At 42.1% G+C, this 18,103-nt stretch overlaps 1 protein-coding gene across 3 annotated transcripts; it reads left to right on the forward strand.

The window, feature by feature from the left end:
• The first annotated feature begins 1,258 nt into the window (after positions 1 to 1,258).
• VEZF1 (vascular endothelial zinc finger 1) lies at positions 1,259 to 17,322 on the forward strand. Of its 3 annotated transcripts, XM_069481150.1 has the most exons (7): positions 1,259 to 1,434; positions 4,084 to 4,295; positions 6,172 to 6,866; positions 7,614 to 7,677; positions 8,748 to 8,931; positions 10,473 to 10,625; positions 13,953 to 17,322. In XM_069481150.1, the coding sequence occupies exons 2-7, from the start codon at positions 4,290 to 4,292 to the stop codon at positions 14,378 to 14,380; spliced, it is 1,530 nt and encodes a 509-aa protein (XP_069337251.1). In that variant the 5' UTR covers positions 1,259 to 1,434; positions 4,084 to 4,289; the 3' UTR covers positions 14,381 to 17,322. The 3 variants fall into 3 exon arrangements, with proteins under 3 accessions (XP_069337251.1, XP_069337250.1, XP_069337248.1); XM_069481149.1 differs by lacking the exon at positions 4,084 to 4,295; XM_069481147.1 differs by lacking the exon at positions 4,084 to 4,295 and having other exon boundaries at positions 1,312 to 1,434; positions 8,730 to 8,931; positions 13,953 to 16,139.
• Positions 17,323 to 18,103: the final 781 nt, after the last annotated feature.

The raw sequence follows: 18,103 nt of genomic DNA on the forward strand, positions 1-18,103 counted from the left end.
AAGTTTGAGATGGTAACCTTGATTAGAAGTATCTGGAGGGGAATAAATGGGATGAGATAGGAGTCAGTTGGTTCTGAAAGATTTGAAATCTTGAAATAATGTGTCCATCTGAATTTTTTTTTTTTAAACTAGAGTTTATAAAAATATCAGCGATATAGCCTGCCCTCTCATTTCCCTACCACAGGAGACTTCTTGGACTGGAGACACTTGTTTAATAATAGCTTGTCTCTGATATTCCCAGTAGCTACCTCTATGTGAGGAAAGGATAGAAAACGTTAAGGACATCATCATACAGGCTCCTCATCTACAAAGTTCCAGCAGCAGTGACGCCTACATGGAAGACTTGGAACTGCAAAGAGAGGCTGGGGTCACCTCCGTGACATCTCCTGACGCTGTCCAACCAGAAGTTCGATTTTTGTTCTGGGGGGGTGAAGAAGGAAACAGACTGTACTAAAGGACTAAAATAATTTGTCTATACTTTCTCACTTGTTATTTTTATTATTTTTGGCGGGAGAGGAGGGGTTTTAGGGTAGAATTTCACATCCTATCTGGAGTGAAGGGGAGGATGGGGAAGCTCAGCCCTTTACCCAAGAATAACCCAGTAATGACATCTCTACGCGTGGGAAGTGTTTCCCTCGACACTGGGAGGATCTAAGGCTGCACCCCAGTGGGATTCCCTGCTTGAGTTAGAAGGCTACTCAGAGGGAGATGCATATCATAGCAAGTGTGTGTAGGACTTAGCCAGCCCGGAATGAAATGCCAAAAGGGAGAAGTCAAAGGGGCTTCCCCCAATTCGGAGTTGGGGGCCATGCTGTGCAGGAGGGACTGAAGCGCCAGGTGTCCGCCGTGGCCTGTGCCCTCCGCTGAAAGTCTAATAAGGACGCGATGCTGCTGGGCACCGTGTCTGAGTCACGGGAGATGGCCCAGCTGTGCCCAGCGGGCCAGCGCCAGACCCTGACGTCCTCCATCTTCTCTCCTGAGCTCCCCCTGCTCCAGCTGCCTGAGCCACGGACCGCAGCACCACACACCCCCGCGGGGGGGGACGCCGCGCCCCATCCCCGCCCCCGGCCCCACCCCAGCCCCCCCGCGGGGGCCCTGACCCCACCGCCGGCAGGCACTGGCTGAGCTCCCAGGCGGCGAGCCGGCAGCCGGGACTCCCAGAGGGGGTCGGGGCAACTGGGGGCGGCGGCGGCCGGGCCGGGGCTCCCCCCCCGCCCGCGCTCGCCGCCGCGGTGGTGCGTCCCGGAGGTTACCGGAAGTGGCCGCGCTCGGCGCTGCCATGTTGAGGAGCCGCCGCTGCCGCTGCCGCCGCCGCCGCCGCCGCTTTGTTGTCGCCTCCTCCGGCTGAGGAGGCTCCCCGAGCGGGGGGAGTGGGGAGGAGGGGGGTCGGCCGCCGCAGCCATGGAGGCCAACTGGACCGCGTTCCTGTTCCAGGTACTGGGGGCCCCCCCGGGGGGGTACGGGGGGGACAGGGGGGCCGGGCCCCGGGCTGGCGGGCGGGCGGGCGGGCGCTCCTCCTCCCCTCCCTCCCGGCTCCGCTCTCCGGCCCGGCCTTAATCCCCCTTTGTTTTTCCGCCCGCCCGCCCCGGCGGAGCTGGGCTGCTGAGGTGAAAGGAGGCGGCCTCACGGGGTGCGGGGGAGAGAGCAGGCCTCGGGGTGAACCCAGGGCCCCCCCAGCACACACACGCGCACACACACACAAACACACACACACCCTTCTCTCCTGCCCTGAAGGGGAAGGGAGGAGGCCGATCGCTGTCACCACCCCGCGGCCCAGAGAAAGGAGGGCGCCGGGCCGCTGGATAGCGCGGGCTGCCCAGCCGCTGCGCGCCAGCCGGGTCCCGCACCGTGGGGTGAGGGGGGTCCCCAGGTCCTGCTCTGAGTCTCGTTCTCCCCCCCACACCACTTCATCCATCTTTCGCTCGCTCTTCTTTCTTTTCACCTCCTTCTCCTTTCTTTTTGTGTATATGCGTGTGTATGTTGACTTTCTGACCCCCCTCCCACATCGCCGCGAATAGCGGGTACGTCTAGGTTCCCCGCCACTCCCCCTTCCCGCCGCCCCCCCTTGTGTTTACCCAGTGGAGGGGGTGTTGAGAGTGTGTTTCCCCTCCCCAAACTTTTTCACTGGATTTACATTTTTTCTTTCCCAAGCCTCAGCCGAGCCTTGGCAGCTGACACCTTCTCCCTTCGTCCAGCTCTCCCGCCGTCCCATTCAGCCCGGGGAATCCCCCGGCCGGGCCGGCCGGGGAGGAGGGAGCGGTGGGGGCCGGGACTCCTGCAGGCCCGACCTTCTCCCGGAGCGCTTTTCTCTCTCGGCCCACCTCGATCGTTTCCTCCAGCCTAGTGGGGAGACGGAAAGTGGAGAGCGCAAACAAAGTCCGCTTACAAAGCCCCCAGATGAGTCACTCATTGGGGTGTTGGTCTTTGCTTTTTGCAAGAAACTTAAAAGTGACTGTAGCCGGTACGTTGGCAATTCTCTTGCCCGCCCACTTTAGGTGGGGGACCCCTCTTTGGAAGATCTAGGCTGGAACTTATTTTTTTCCTGCTTCGTTTCTGTTTGCACACGAAGCATTTAGTGGGCAGTAGCGATGAGCTCACGGGGAAACTTCGGAACCGGAGGAGGTTAGGAAGCTGGCTCGTCACTTCTAAGTGCGTTCTTCCCGCCTCTCTGAGTTATTTTCCTTCTTTGAATATTTCGTGAAATCCCAAACGCGTAGCTTGGGCGCTTGAGACCTTTCGGAACTAACCAGGAACGGATGCAGAATTTTCAAAAAATCATCCTTCAAGCCACTGGATTCATCCCAGTGAATTTAATATAGGGAATTGGAGAATTCAGACATTACCTATTGTGTAGACCTGGTTTATTGTTTTAAGACGTATATTTTTTCAAATATGGACAATTTGTTTTTTAAGTAGTTACTGAAATATATTCGGGCTTCTTAAAATTGAAAATACGCAAAATTATGGAACTCAGGGACTTCCTCCTTTTCTCATTATGGTCTAGTGTTGTTTTATTGTGCTTTGATAAGCTTGATAATAATGTGATAAACCAACTTAAAATGCACTGGAAAAGAAATGATACATAACTAGCTGTCATCCAGGTTGGTGTAAAGGTGGCAAATGCTTTCTTTTTCTCAAGAAAAAGAAAAGATATGGGATTGATGGGCCACTGAAGTGATTTTCACCTGATTAAAAAGACTGTATTAAATCTGGTGTCTACAAACTTAATAGAGATTGAAAAAAAAAAAGAGGAAAAACTTATAACTCATCTTTAGAAAGCTAGCTGAAAAATCTTTTGGAGTACTTCTTAAAAAATTATTATTCCATCCCTGGATAAAGCAAATGCCAAGCATTCTGATCAACTTTTTAGTTAGATTTTATACTATTTAATTGTTTTCAGCTACTAAAATCTTTTTTTTCCACCTGATGAAGTGTTAAAGCTAATATTTGATCCTGAGCTTGGCAATGTGTGCAGTGAAAATTGTTGGAAAACTTAAAATGTAGAGCCAAGGGCAGTTGAATGGGTGAAGAGAATATTTCAGCCTTTTCTATGGGAAGGTATGAATAGACTTAATCAGTTCTGGTATTAAGTAATTTTCACTGGGGAAATGGAGTTAAATTTTCTTGTTTGTTTCCTGGAGCATCCTATTGAATTTATATTTCAAAACAATTTAATACCTGCTTGCTTTCCAGATAACCTGGTGGAAAGTGAAAGCTATAGCTGCTAAAATGTTTGATGGATTATTCTTCTAACAGGACATTCAAGATATGACTCACCGATGCTAATTTGTTCAGTACAAAATCTTTTACCCTCTGGCACTGGAGATTTCATGGTGCCATATCCTACTACCCTGGGTGATGAAATAACATTTGTTTTGGTTTTTGCCAGCCTCAGAAAAAGGAAAGTTTGAGCAGGGTTAAAAAACCTTGCAGTTGAAAGAGATGGGAGATAAAATTAAAACTTTGATTTGATGATGATAGTCAAATAAAAGCCCAGAAGTTATATTTTAAAAATAAATATAAAAGTAAATCACTTAACTAAAGGCCAGCTGTGGTTGTTATTTTACTCTGTCTCTCCCCCAGAGAACAAGTTGGGAAAACCCAGTTCCCCCTTAGAAGGCTTCATGTAGAAGTGTGGGGATCCTAGGAATCCTCAGAGAGTGATTCCTGTAGTGGTTCTACAGCATTTCACCCAAGAAGCAGGGACCTGGTGTGACCCTCGTATGAGAGTGAGCTTCAGCAATGCTGTAAAAATACTTTATGTTGCCACAGACATCTGAATTGGTAAAATGGCAGTAAGTGCTTTTAGTACTCCATCGTACTAATGGTTGTTTAGAATTGAAAAATGCCTCTATAAGTCTGAACTTTGTCCAGAAGATTTGCATTCCCTATTATCTGATCTGTTAGCCTTTGAAATTGTATATCTTGAACTATGTCCAACTATTAACCATTTGTATACTGTAGGGAAACTTGAGTGTCTTACAGCAAGGTTGGAAGAAGAGTGAGATTAGAGTCCAGTCCAAATTCTGTAAAATTTCTGCTGATGTCACCTGGGTAGATAGACCCTCACTGTTACAGGAGCTTTACAAATTAGATTAAAAGTGGACTGTGCTTCGTTTATAAGCACTGAGTCCACAAAGATACTCATAAGTAACCACACAATTTCTGAGAGCACTTCCAGGACTCAAAGAATGATTAAATCAAAATTATTAAATTGAAGGTGATAACTCTGGATACCACACCTCCTAATCATTTGAGGGAGACTAGTTCCGGGCTGCTGCGCTGCCATCAAGTAAACATGGAACAGTGTGTGGTAGATATTCTTATCCATCAGAGGAGGAGCTATGTGTGAGTGAGCGTGTGTGTGTCCTTGTTTCTTTCTTCCTTTAATCAAGTTAGCTGTAGGACTTGTGGTTATAGAATGAGCTGTCTAAAATGTCTAGATGGGATGGGCCCCTCCTAGGACTTTGTATGCTTAAATATTTGGAACTCTTAGCTCTGAGTGCCTGTATCCTTTTAGGATTACAAAACTCAAGACTCTGTCAAGAGTTTCAAAAATAACGTTGGTAAAGAACAACATATTAGGAAGAACTATTTCAGGAATTTTTTCCATCATTTCCTAAATGTTTATCAGTATGGAGGTATGGAGAATTTTGAAAGAATCAGAACCGAGAGAGCAACTACTCATAAATACCAAGAACCTGATCCACGATGAAATTTTGGTTTCAGTGCAGCTAATGAAAATTTCCATACAGTATCCAGCCCCAAGTTTTGAAGTGGAGAAGCACATTATACCAGCAAATGTCTAATACTTTATCGAAACCTACAACTGCTGGAACTGCTGGAAGAAGATGAACATGAAAGGAATTTAAGTGTTTGTTGTTTGTTTTTCTCATTAGTCTGCCTTTGAGAATTTAGGGTTTGAACAGCTAGTGTCGCTAAAGGATGCAGACTCTAGTATAAGATTAAATGACCTGAGAACAACTGACAGGTGTTTTGCCGTTGGTTACCTTCACAGATGCCTTCCAGGTTGATTAATAGCAGGTTTTGTTTCGACCAGATCTTTAGTAGAGTCAATGAAAACTTAAACTTAACAACTAGCGTATGTATTCAGAAAACTACTTTTCTTTCATCACTTAGCAACAGCCCCCTTCCTCAATCACTAAGAGTTTTCTGATGGAAAGGGAAAGACATGATATTTTTCCTTTCCTGGGTAATAGACAAGTAGGTGATTATGTCATTGTGTGTATATGTGTGTGTGTGTGTGTTTGTGTGTTGCTACGGTAAGGTACTGTTAAATACTTCAGCCTGGAGTGTGATTTTTTTGACAACTTATTTAAACTTGGTTTCAGCACTGACAGACTAATGCAAACTGATTTCATCAGCTGGTATGTCCCTTATGGACCAGAGTAGTCTGTAGTTTGGTCAGCTGTTCAAAAGCAAGATCACTGTCAGCAACTTAGTTGCAAAAGTTTTATGTCTGCACAGTGATTTTTCAATGCTTTATATTGGGAGCTCTGAGAGTAACTAGGTGGTTGCTGGATCTCTGTTGCAGAGAACAGCCTACAGACTCTTTGACTGTTTCTTCTGGTCTCTATTGTCTGGAGCATGTTGAATTTTGAAGGTCATTGTGAGAGGCTGAGTTTCTGAAGTGTAAATGTTTGGTTTTAGGCCCATGAAGCCTCCCATCACCAACAGCAGGCAGCACAGAACAGCTTGCTGCCCCTCCTGAGCTCTGCTGTGGAGCCCCCTGATCAGAAACCATTGCTTCCAATACCAATAACTCAGAAACCTCAGGCTGCACCAGAAACATTAAAGGATGCCATTGGGATTAAAAAAGAAAAACCCAAAACTTCATTTGTGTGCACTTACTGCAGTAAAGCTTTCAGGGACAGCTATCACCTGAGGCGCCATGAATCCTGCCACACAGGGATCAAACTGGTGTCCCGGGCAAAGAAAACCCCCACCACGGTGGTTCCCCTTATCTCTACCATCGCTGGGGACAGCAGCCGAACTTCGTTGGTCTCGACCATTGCAGGCATCTTGTCAACAGTCACTACATCTTCCTCGGGCACCAACCCCAGTAGCAGTGCCAGCACCACAGCTATGCCCGTGACCCAGTCTGTCAAGAAACCCAGTAAGCCTGTAAAGAAGAACCATGCTTGTGAGATGTGTGGGAAGGCCTTCCGAGATGTGTACCACCTCAATCGGCACAAGCTCTCTCATTCAGACGAGAAGCCCTTCGAGTGTCCTATTTGTAATCAGCGCTTCAAGAGGAAGGACCGGATGACTTACCATGTGAGGTCTCATGAAGGAGGCATCACCAAACCCTATACTTGCAGTGTTTGTGGGAAAGGCTTCTCGAGGTACTGCATTTTGCTTTGCTTTTCTTCATTATGGTATCAGTGAACTTCAGTTTTGTCTCTGTGATCTGGAAGGTTTATGTGAAAAATAGATGTGGGCAGGCCTGTGTTATTAGAGATTGGTGATAGATAAGCATTATCCTTCTAGGTCTAACTCCAGTTTGGTGTGGTTGGCAAGTGGTACATAGTGATTAACCTATTACTTCATTTAAGAAGTGTCTTGGTGGACTCAGGCCTTCATTTGGCACATGGATACTTATCACTGCAAAACCACCAGTTTCCAATTCAGTCGAGAGATTACACACATGAGGTTCACTGCGCAAATCAAAGAAACTCATTTCCTGGAAGTCCTTGGATACTTTTAATAAAACTTTTAGAAGAATGTTTTTCCATTTTTCTGTGGGTATTAACATTTCACTAATTTTCATTTTTAAAAGCTTTTAGAGTTAATATAATAGTAGCTGTTTTTGGCAGGTGTTAGGACTAAAACTTCAGGTGTTTTGTAATTGTAAAGAATCAAGACCTAATATGATTTGATGTTGACTAGGAGAGAAAATTAACAGGTAAAGGACTAAGACTTTTGTTTATGGTAAGAGAGGTAAGGAGGCTTGCACTGGGGAGGGGGGTTGGTGATTTTGCTAGCTTTCTTTAAAATGCCCGCTCCCCATCTGCCAAGCATGTAAGCATCACATAAGTAGCATTTCTTTGTGTGTTATATTACATCTCCTGTTGAAACTCTCTCTTTCACAGGCCTGACCACTTAAGCTGTCACGTAAAACATGTCCATTCAACAGAAAGACCCTTCAAATGCCAAGTAAGAGTTAAAATGACTTATCCTTAGTGTAGTACTTAATGCATATTATCCAGAAGGTCTGAGCCAGTCAAATCTCACCATTCTTGAATAGTCTTAAAATCACTGGCTTGAGTAAATGTGGCCTATTTGAATTACAGTTTTATAAAATATAAATACAGCTTCTATTTCTATAAGACAAGATCATTTAAGAATTTCTGTGTTTATTTTTGTTAAGCTATCTTTCCCTTTTCCTGGGCAACAGCGTTTCTTACTATAAGAAAAAAATTTATAGTCTTGCAAAGATTGTTGTGTATTTGGAATGAATAAAAGAATAAAGGACTTTAAATTAATTTCTGGATTGATGATTGAGGTTGCTTTAATTAAAGTAGGAGAGTCCCAACTGTTATCACATACTGGACTTTTGCTATTACCAAATTGGAGCATTTTTTAGTTGTTTGAAAATCTGTTCAGGTTAATGATTTTATTTGACATCAGTCAGGATAACAAAAAGGTTAAGAACTTTGCTAAATCAAATGACTGTTTTAGGCATCAGTAATTCTCGTTTGTTGCTAGAGTACTGGTGCTGCTTTCGGTTAAATTTGTTAATGACTGATTTTATTAAGTAAATGGTTGAATTCTAAGAAAAATCTAATTGCAGGGAGGAAACTAGTGTCATTGAGTAAGTGCTTGCTATGTGCACCAGGCTGTTAATCCACCAGTAATTTTGTGAGTTGGGGATTATTATCCCCATTTTGCAGATGAAGAAACAAATTCAGATGGATTAACTAATTTGTTCAACATTACACCGTTTAGTAAATTGTAGAGCTCATTAAATCCAGGATTAACTGACTCTAAAGCTTTTATCTTTTCACTGCTCTGTGTTGATATATTTTCTTCCTCCAAAATGGAAGGGTCTAAAATTCACCAAGTGTTTTATTGCAATTATGATTCTAGGTAACAAATGCAGTTAAAATTCAGCTAGCTAAGTCAGCTTGCTGACATGGGTAGGGTAATGCATAGAATATAACGTACTTTAAAATGAGTAGAACAGGATAGTCTATATTTAAAAAAAGTTTTCCTCCCTCATGCAGACGTGCACTGCTGCCTTTGCCACCAAAGACAGACTGCGGACACACATGGTGCGCCACGAAGGCAAGGTATCATGTAACATCTGTGGGAAGCTCCTGAGTGCAGCGTACATCACCAGCCACTTAAAGACTCACGGGCAGAGCCAAAGTATTAACTGTAATACATGTAAACAAGGCATCAGTAAAAGTAGGTGATGCTTCAGATGTTATTTCTTTGCATTTCAGATTATGAAATCTGCATGTTTTTTAATGTATCAAATGTATTTTCATGTGTGTGCTCTCAGGACTATATTAATGTTCATCTTACATGTTTCCTCCTATTACTAAAGTGTGCGAACAGGCAATAATGGAGAGAGTACATTCGAATCAGAACCGTGCTTTACCTGCATATTTCCAGCAGCACTGATAAGCTCTCCACTAATTTTGCTTTCAATCCTGTGCTACTAATAACACCCATCTTAGAAGAGCAGAATTTCCCAATAGGTATTTTTCAGCATGTCCGCTTTTCTATGGGGTTTGAATAAAAAGCTCTAGTGTGTTAGGATTGAGGCACCAGAAGCCACATTAGGAAGCTACATCTTTTTTTTTTTTTTTTTTTTGAGACAGAGTCTCATTCTGTTTTCTCTGGCTAGACTGCAGTGGCATCAGCCTAGCTCACAGCTACCTCAAACTCCTGGGCACAACAGATCCTCCTCCCTCAGCCTCCCGAGTAGCTGGGACTACAGGCACACTCCACAATGCCCCCCTAAGAGACGGGGTCTCGCTCTTGGTCAGTCTGGTCTTGAACTCCTGACCTCAAGTGATCCTCCCGCCTCAGCGTCCCAGAGTGCTAGGATTACAGGCATGAGCCATGGAGCCCTGCTGGAAGCTACATCTTATACCAGGCAATTTTAATTGTTTTTATTTAAAGTTAGGAAGATTCTCAAATACCAGTATTTCCTAACTCCTAATTGTATTAATAACATATCCTTAGTAATAACCGTAAAGGTGAAAGCAATGTTAACAAGTTTGCTTTTCAAACCCCAATCTGTAGAGAAATGAGGTATCATATCCACTTGAAGGTTTAAATGCTTTGTTTACCTTAAATTCAGAGTTAAAGATGGAATATTCTAGAGACTTGGGGATAAAATTCACATTTTATCCTGTGCATTTACCCAGACTTAGCCAGCCTTTTAATGTTAAGATTGCCCTAACCAATAGAAGAAGGCATTTCCTTAATCCTGTATTCTGTTATATACATACATTATATGCAGCAGAAACATTAAATGTTCAAAAAATGGGTGGCCACAAGTGAATGGGAAAGAAAGCTTAATGTGATTTAATCTCATCCATTTTTGCTTCTTTGTAAGTACACTGGGTTTATTATCTAGCATATTGTACTTTAACTTTACAAAAAATTTACTTTTAAGGTACATCACTGTAGTCAAATTTTAAAACATTTGGTATTTTGATGAACATTAATCCATGCTAATATTACCCAACTTCCATTTTTTGAGATGCTTGCTTTTTACTATGCAGAGAATTCTTTTCTATATTGCTTTTCCCTGCTTCTCCAGATTTTTTTAATCAATTTGTTTATTTTGACCAATATAGACACAATCCCCCAAAATATATACCTATCAAGAACTATCAGGTTAAAAGGTCACGGAGGCATGAAGAGTCAATTTTGAAAAAACAGCCATACTTTTTCAAGGTAAATGCAGCGTTTCTGGTTTATCTTTGGAATAGCATGCATGAATGAAGAGACCAGCAACCAGAAGCAGCAGCAGCAGCAGCAGCAGCAACAGCAGCAGCAGCAACAACAACATGTGACAAGCTGGCCAGGGAAGCAGGTAGAAACACTGAGACTGTGGGAAGAAGCTGTCAAAGCAAGGAAGAAAGGTAAGATGAGGCTTCCAGTGTTCAAAGTGTGGCCAGAGAAGTATTTTCATTTGGTCTGCCAGGTGATCAAAGTAGAGAAGCCACAATTTGGAGGACTGGCTTAATGGAAACATGTAAATATTGTGAATGCTGGGAAATATATGATAAAGTTTAGTTACTGGCAGCAAAGCATCCAGGTAAGTTTTTCTTACTAGGAAATGAAAATTCTCAGTATTTCTTATCACATTCTTTCCTTTGATTTACTTTTTGTTACAAATTTGGAACTAAATTTGGTCCTTTGTTATGCTCAGAGTTCCCTTTTGAGGTCAACCTCCATGCATTATGGGCTCCTTTTTGTTTCCTTCTGAAATATTCCCACTTTTAGAGGTGGATGAAATGTCCTTATGTATAAGTAAGTTCATTTTCGTATAATTCTGCTATTTTTTGCTCTTTAGTGTTCTTTCTGCACTATATTATTTATTACATGTTTCAGACTTTATAGTGCTGATGTTTTTTCTCTTGGTCTCACCCTTAATCTCTTTCAGTCTATCACTGTGACTGGCCTTGGCTTAACATGTCTGCACTTGTGCTAATAGGGACTTTACTATAATTGTTAGAAAAATTGTTAGAAAAATTAAGTAAGAATGGTTTGCTTTTCTCTCGTGTATCTTACAAAGAATCAGTTGGAATATCAGTGTTCAACATACTTTTTAACTTACTAGTTACAGTTTTGGCTTCTGGACTATTGTGCAGCCCCTTCAAATAAATCATTTTGTCAATGTATCATCAGCCACAGGACAAATTTATAAATTCGTTCTTTCCTCCCCACCTCGGCCATGTTTTGCTGTCTTATTTTAAATGCTAAGGAATCCTCTGCATATAGGCTCCTCCGCATGTAATTCCTTTGCTATGTAGTTTCTTCCATCTTTTGCTTTCATGTAGTGTGGCTGTTGCCTTCCTCTGAGCTTTTCTAAACATCTTGTACTGGGATAAAGACAAAAGGAATAGCATCCTTTTTTATACATCTACTGGCATTGGAGGAAAACACTGCAGCAGTCCAGACAGGCTTTCCATCCTTGCTCAGCTGCTTCTTGTTCCTGTCTTTCAAATGAAGATTTGTCATTATTTTAATAAAATGGTTTGTGGGTAGAAGAGTGGGGTGGAGGGAGAGCTGGCAGTGGGGAGCAAAAAAATGTAGTGCTGTGATAATTGCATAGTGGGTTGAAAGTATATTAAGGATATTTTACTTAGAGAAGGAGTGAAGTGTTTAAGTCATAATAAAAGGACACTGTTAGGTTAAAAGAAAACATAGGAGAGGAGGTGAGGGGGACAGCACATAAGAGAGAGAGAACTCCTTTGCGGAAAGCAGGAGGAGAATATCCTTAGCGCTGATACCGGCCCCTCAAAAGTGAGTTGGTTTTCTCTCTCATTCTCTCCCTTGCTGCACTCCTCTGTTTGGTATTGTATTTCAGTTTGATTGCACAATAAGACTTGATTGTTTAGCTCATCTTCTGACCTCCATGAAACAAAATGCTATTGTATTTCCATTCATAGTATGAATCTCTCTGGAAATGACCACTGATATTAGAGACCTCTGTATCCATGTTAGTAAATGTTACCTTTTGGGGGGAGAGAAGACTCCTGACCTGAAAACCTAAACTTGAATTAGCAATGTCCCTTTAAATAATTAGGCCTAAAAAAGGTAATATAAGTTTCCAAACCTGGTTGAAATCTTACCATCATCTCGGGAGCTTTTTAAACATGTACATTCCTAGATTCCACCTAAATTTCACTGTTGGCCTTCCTGGGAATACTTTTTTTTTTTTTTTTTGAAACAGGGTCTCACTGTGTCATTTGGGCTAGAGTGCAGGGGTATCATCATAGTTCACTGCAGCCTCAGACTCCTAAGCTGGGTTCAAGCGATCCTCCTGCCTTATCCTCCAGAGTAGCCTTTAGGCCCAGCTAATTTTTCTGGTTTTTGTAGAGACAGGGTCTCGCTATGTTGCTCAGGCTGGTCTCGAACTCCTGGCCTCAAGCGATCCTCCCACCTCAGCCTTCGAAAGTGCTAGGATTACAGGTGGGAGCCACCACGCCTGGCCCAACTCTGGAATCCACTTTTTTTAAAGAAGTTCCCTAGATAGATGATTTTGAGCATCAGCCAGGTTCAGGAATCTCTGATATGGAGTATGGAGTATGCCAAAGTTACATTGTATTGATCAAGGAATGACTGCTTGACTCAAGGGTCCACCTGAGATGATCTAACCTATGTGTAGATCATGTGCAGACTCCCATCTTTAGTTTCTAATGCATTTCTCCATTACAGCCAAGTCACAGCCAGCCCACCTATCCATCTCCTTACTGCCATTTTCTGGCACACCAGCAGGTGGTGCTGAATTTTGTTGAGGGATGGGTTGGGGGTGTCACTTTGGAGGGGAGTACCCAGGTTTTGCTAGATAACAAGGACTAGGGTCCGCGAACTCACTTAGGGGTCTCCTTGCCTGGTTAGTTCTTGGTATGTTTGGTGGTGTGTGTAATATGTGCAGTTAAATGATACTACACAAAGTATGTATGTCAACATTAGAAAGAGAAGAAGAAATAGGAGTGAGAAGGAGAATATCAATCTGAGGAGTATTTTTTCTTTCTTAACACAGTTAAGAATCATAACCAGAAACAAGATTTAACTAGAATGATTTTCCTAAAACTGAAATAAACAGGTGATACTAGAATAACTTGTTTATCGTTCTCTATGCATTTTTAAAACCTTAACAGAACGTGGCTTCATGTCTAAGAAGGCTTTAACTTACATATCATTGAGTATGCACACTTCTCTCTGCTAGCTATGGTGTGCCTTATGAGATTTTTCTGACTATTTGTTATTGTGTAACTATTGGCCCAGCTCTGTGTAAACAAGTCCTTTCTCCTGCCCTGCTGGTGGTTGGCTCTTCCCAAGAAAGTCTTTAGAACTCAGACGAACTGCATGAAGTGGTAGTGAGAACACTTAGCCCTACTTGGTATCTCTGCCCCCCAGGGTGCCTTGCAGAAGTTAACTGATCCTCCCAGCATCACTATGCTGTAGGTAAGTAAATCTGAACTTGAAACAAAAAATGCAAGGCTAAACAAGTTGCCTAAGTCTTTGCAGGAGGTATAGCATCAGAAAGGTGACTCCCACACTGAGATCCCTGGCCCCCAGGCTTGAGCTCCAGAGGATCCTTCCTGTTGATGACTTGGTAGAAAACTGTAATTTGATTTATTAAATGTTTGACTTTTTTAATGAAAAGAAATTGATTCAGAAACTGAATTTTTTTCACTGCTTTGAAAGTCTAAAGGCCCTTTTGTCTTTTATTTTAGAAGCTGCTAACCTGTGCCAAACCTCCACGGCTGCTACGACACCTGTGACTCTTACTACTCCATTCAATATAACATCCTCTGTGTCGTCTGGGACTATGTCAAACCCAGTCACAGTGGCAGCTGCAATGAGCATGAGAAGTCCAGTAAATGTTTCAAGTGCAGTTAACATAACCAGCCCAATGAACATAGGGCATCCTGTAACTATAACCAGTCCATTATCCATGACCTCTCCTTTAACACTCACTACCCCAGTCAACCTCCCCACCCCTGTCACTGCCCCAGTGAATATAGCACACCCTGTCACGATCACGTCTCCAATGAATCTGCCCACGCCTATGACATTAGCCGCCCCTCTCAATATAGCAATGAGGCCTGTAGAGAGCATGCCTTTCTTGCCCCAAGCTTTGCCTACATCACCGCCTTGGTAAACAGTATTATAAAATGAAAATATGGGTTAAAGTAAATATTTACCAGCAACTTAACTTTTAGTTGTTTAAAACAAAAAGTAAACCATGAAATTGGGAGATTTTATTACATTAGTTAATAGTGTAGTAGCATTTTTCTCCAATTTGGCTGGGATTGTTCAAAGTAGGGTATGTATGTAACTTATCACTGGACCACTTTAGTTTAATCAGAAATTCCTTTTAGCTGACAGCATTGCTTAAACAAGATAGTAGTTGGCAAGATGAGATGCCAGAATTAAAACCAATCATTAAAAAAAAAACCATTTCAAAAAAAAAAAAAGCATTACTGTTTCTAATCCCCCAAAATCATTTTATTCTAAACGCTAGCAAAACTCTTCTCCCTATACAAGGTGGATGGCTGATTTTAACCTGAAATTCTAAATCCACGGATTGAGAGCTAGTGTAGAATTGTCTGTGTTTATTGTTTTTATGAATAAATACATGCATTGTCATAATAAAATGCATTTCAGAGAATATGCATTTTACCTTTGGGAATATGTTAATTTCAGGCAGCATTCCCTATGGGAAAGGTGATACCAGCTCTGATATGCAAAGCATATGATAATTTATCATTCTAACTTCAACATATAATAGGGATTGTGACCTGATATTTGGAGATGTAAATATTGCTCAGCATATTAATCCTGATGGAATATAGCATTGTAGTTGACTTTTTAAAAAAAAATCTTAAAAAAAAAAAAAACACCAAAATATACAAATTGTGTTTTGGTAAGAAAAGGCCGCAACTGACAGAGAAGTTGTCGAGTGTGCGGACAGGCAGGCTCCTAACAAAAGGAGGCCATTGGGACTCCTGTTTGGGAGCCAAGGAGTACTTTGGAACAGTTCAAATATATTGCTTTAAATTGGAAGACGCTGGAGGCACTGGGATGTGTTATGCCCCCCTCTCTCCCAATCAGAGCCTGTTGATGTTACAACAGGGACAGATGTGTTAGTTGCTCACTAGAGTTTATGTCTTATATTAAATTGTATACAGTTTTTATTCTAACCACTAACTAGGTAGTATGCCCCTTCAGAACAAGCAGAGTGTATCTCTTTTTTTTTTTTTAATTTCTCCTTCCATTTCTTAATCAAGTATTGTGCAGATTTGTTCAACTTTGTAAATACGGACATCACTTTTTTTTTTCTTTGAGAAAACACTTGTATCAGCTTTGTGGTGTTTTCAAGGAGATAGCTGTCTGCACTCCTGTGGAAACCCAGCAATGATTGTGCACGTTGCAACATGTGCTTTTTATTTCTTAGCAGGATGTTTTATCTCTGTACATAAAATAGAAACCAAAAGGTGGGGAAACAGATACTCTTTATACCATCATGCCACACATTAATGTTTTTAAAGCATCGTGTTTTTTTAAAAAAAGTTAACTAAAACCAAGACGCTGTGATTTTTTTTTTTTAAGTTGCAATATGTTTTTGGGTTTTTTTTTTTTTTTTCCTTTTTTTTATCTTTGCAGTTAACAGAAATGGAAACTAGTTGTGTTAATCTTGCAGAATGTTTGCAGGACTGACTATCAAACTGGATGACTTCTGTTTATGCCCCACTGTGTCAGTTCAAGCATCAAAATACCTTGCATCCGAGGCAGACTTCCTACATCAGGGACAGGTATCTGTGTGTCATTATACAAAACAGTTCTAGGGGGTTGAACTACATAGTAAAAAATAAAATAAATAGTACTTAGTGTAAAATAATTTTATAAATGATCTTTTGTACTTTAGGACATTAAATTGTACAACTTTTGTATATATAAAAGCTTAGGAACTTTCTGTTTAGCAGGAAGGCAACACATTCCTACACTTTTAATGTATATGTTTGTTATAATGTCCATGTAAACATGCCCCATGTTTGTGCCTTTTAATTAGTTTGTCTCAATAAACAAAATGTAGAGAAAAATATGTAGCTATGACTTTGTTACAACTGTTCTTATCCACAGTACAAAAATGGTTGGTTTTTAATATGTAGAGCATTATGTGTGGACTACTGGAAGGACTGGTGTAGGGAAGGCCCAAGAATGGCCCTGCTGAGGCCTGGATTGGGGGGCAGTGGCCACATTTGGAGGAAGCCCACATTTCCTGGCATGCAGACCCAAGACTGGGTTCTGGCTCTGCCTGCTGGGACCTTTCATCTCTCTGGAGGGCTGGCAGTCACTGTCCTCCACAGTGGTTCAAGGAGCAGTCCTCAGTGAGGGCAGTTGTGGGCCCTACCCCCCAAGGCTAGAGTGTGGTTGTCAGAATCCTGAAAGTATTAGTTCTTTAAAAAAAGATATATACTAGAAATGATTGTTTTATCAATTCATTGTATAATAAACAGGAGTGAGACTTCATTGTATGACTTCAGTTAAAATGCTATTTTGTATGCATTCTTTATTCACTTAAGAAGCTTGTCTGCAATAATAAAGCCACGTGGTGTCTTCTTTTGGGAGGGAGAGAGTTGATGACAGGATGAGGGTGAGGGCGGGCTACTGAAAAGGGAGGCCGAATAGGTTGTGCAGTGAAATTCTCCCACGTCTTGGAACTGGAATTGAGTTCTGATGCTGATGACCTGATTCAACCAGGTGTTGAAGGCACAACGGCCACCGCTCTACGAAAAGGCAGAGTATATTTTTCTCTTCTGGTTGTAACCTGGTTGAGAGCTTCCCCTTTATCAGATTGGCAGCTAAACAGTTGTATTAGATAATCCTCAAATCTGACATCCAGCCTGTTATGCTCTAGGGCTCGCTGCTTGGCCTGCATTTGCCTTTTATTGTGTATCCATTTCCCTCCTACGGTGTGCTCCTAAATGAAGGTTTCTATGTAAGCAGATGATGATTTTACCTGTCAATACCAGCACTGTATTACTAACATGCAAAATACTGCAGATTTATTTTGACAAATTAAAGTTAACCAGTCACAAATGTTACGATGGATTGCTTAATAACTCAGAAGCTTCATCAGTTCACTATGATGATAGAAATTTTTGAAGTACTGCTTCTTCAGGTGTGCCACATCTCAGTATTGGGCTGGAGAGAGAGGGAGGGACCGGTGTCGGGCTGGGTGGTATCTGGATACCATGGAAGAGGGAGGGTGGAAAAGCACCGGACCGCAGGGGGGAAGTACCTCTGCCCAGCAGCTTGAGTAAAGCCCGGGAAGTCACACTTTGGGACAATGGCACAGGTTTAGGCCCCTATTCTACCCAAAAGAGAAAATGGGTTTAGAACATTTTTTCTCGTGCTCTAGGATTCAGTTTCTTTAATTGAAAGGTGTTTTAAGCTGGGTCCCTTGCCCATTTGTGTTTAACTAGATTTATCAGATGTCCACTGAGTGCTACAATAATGTGCCAGGTACGGTCATGCACTAAGGGCACGTAAAGGCGACTAAGACATGGTTGCTGCCTCCAAGGAGGCTGTTAAAGGTGATATGATAAGTACCCAAGTGACAGTATCAGCAGACAGATGTCAAGATGAGTCTGACACTTAATGAAAAGGTTTTAGATACGTACATCTGTTTTATATAGAATGCTTTCCAAACGTCCTGTAATAATTACTTTAATCTCTTTATTGACCCCGTGAACACAGCTGGAGGAAATGTATTTCTTGTGCTGTTTTTGTCTTGGGAACAAGGGGAAGTGTTATTTTACTGAGTTGGTAGATAATCTTTCCAATCCCGGCTGTCCAGGTGTCTCCTTTTCTCAAGGGG

Source organism: Eulemur rufifrons, chromosome 9 (genome assembly GCF_041146395.1).
Source record: "Eulemur rufifrons isolate Redbay chromosome 9, OSU_ERuf_1, whole genome shotgun sequence".
Classification (NCBI taxonomy): domain Eukaryota; kingdom Metazoa; phylum Chordata; class Mammalia; order Primates; family Lemuridae; genus Eulemur; species Eulemur rufifrons.

Coding starts and splice junctions, on each gene's coding strand:
- VEZF1 (XM_069481147.1), top strand. CDS start 1,402: ATGGAGGCCAACTGGACCGCGTTCCTGTTCCAG. Junction 6,867..7,613: donor TGTGGGAAAGGCTTCTCGAG/GTACTGCATTTT, acceptor TCTCTTTCACAG/GCCTGACCACTTAAGCTGTC. Junction 8,932..10,472: donor TAAACAAGGCATCAGTAAAA/GTAGGTGATGCT, acceptor TCTTTGGAATAG/CATGCATGAATGAAGAGACC.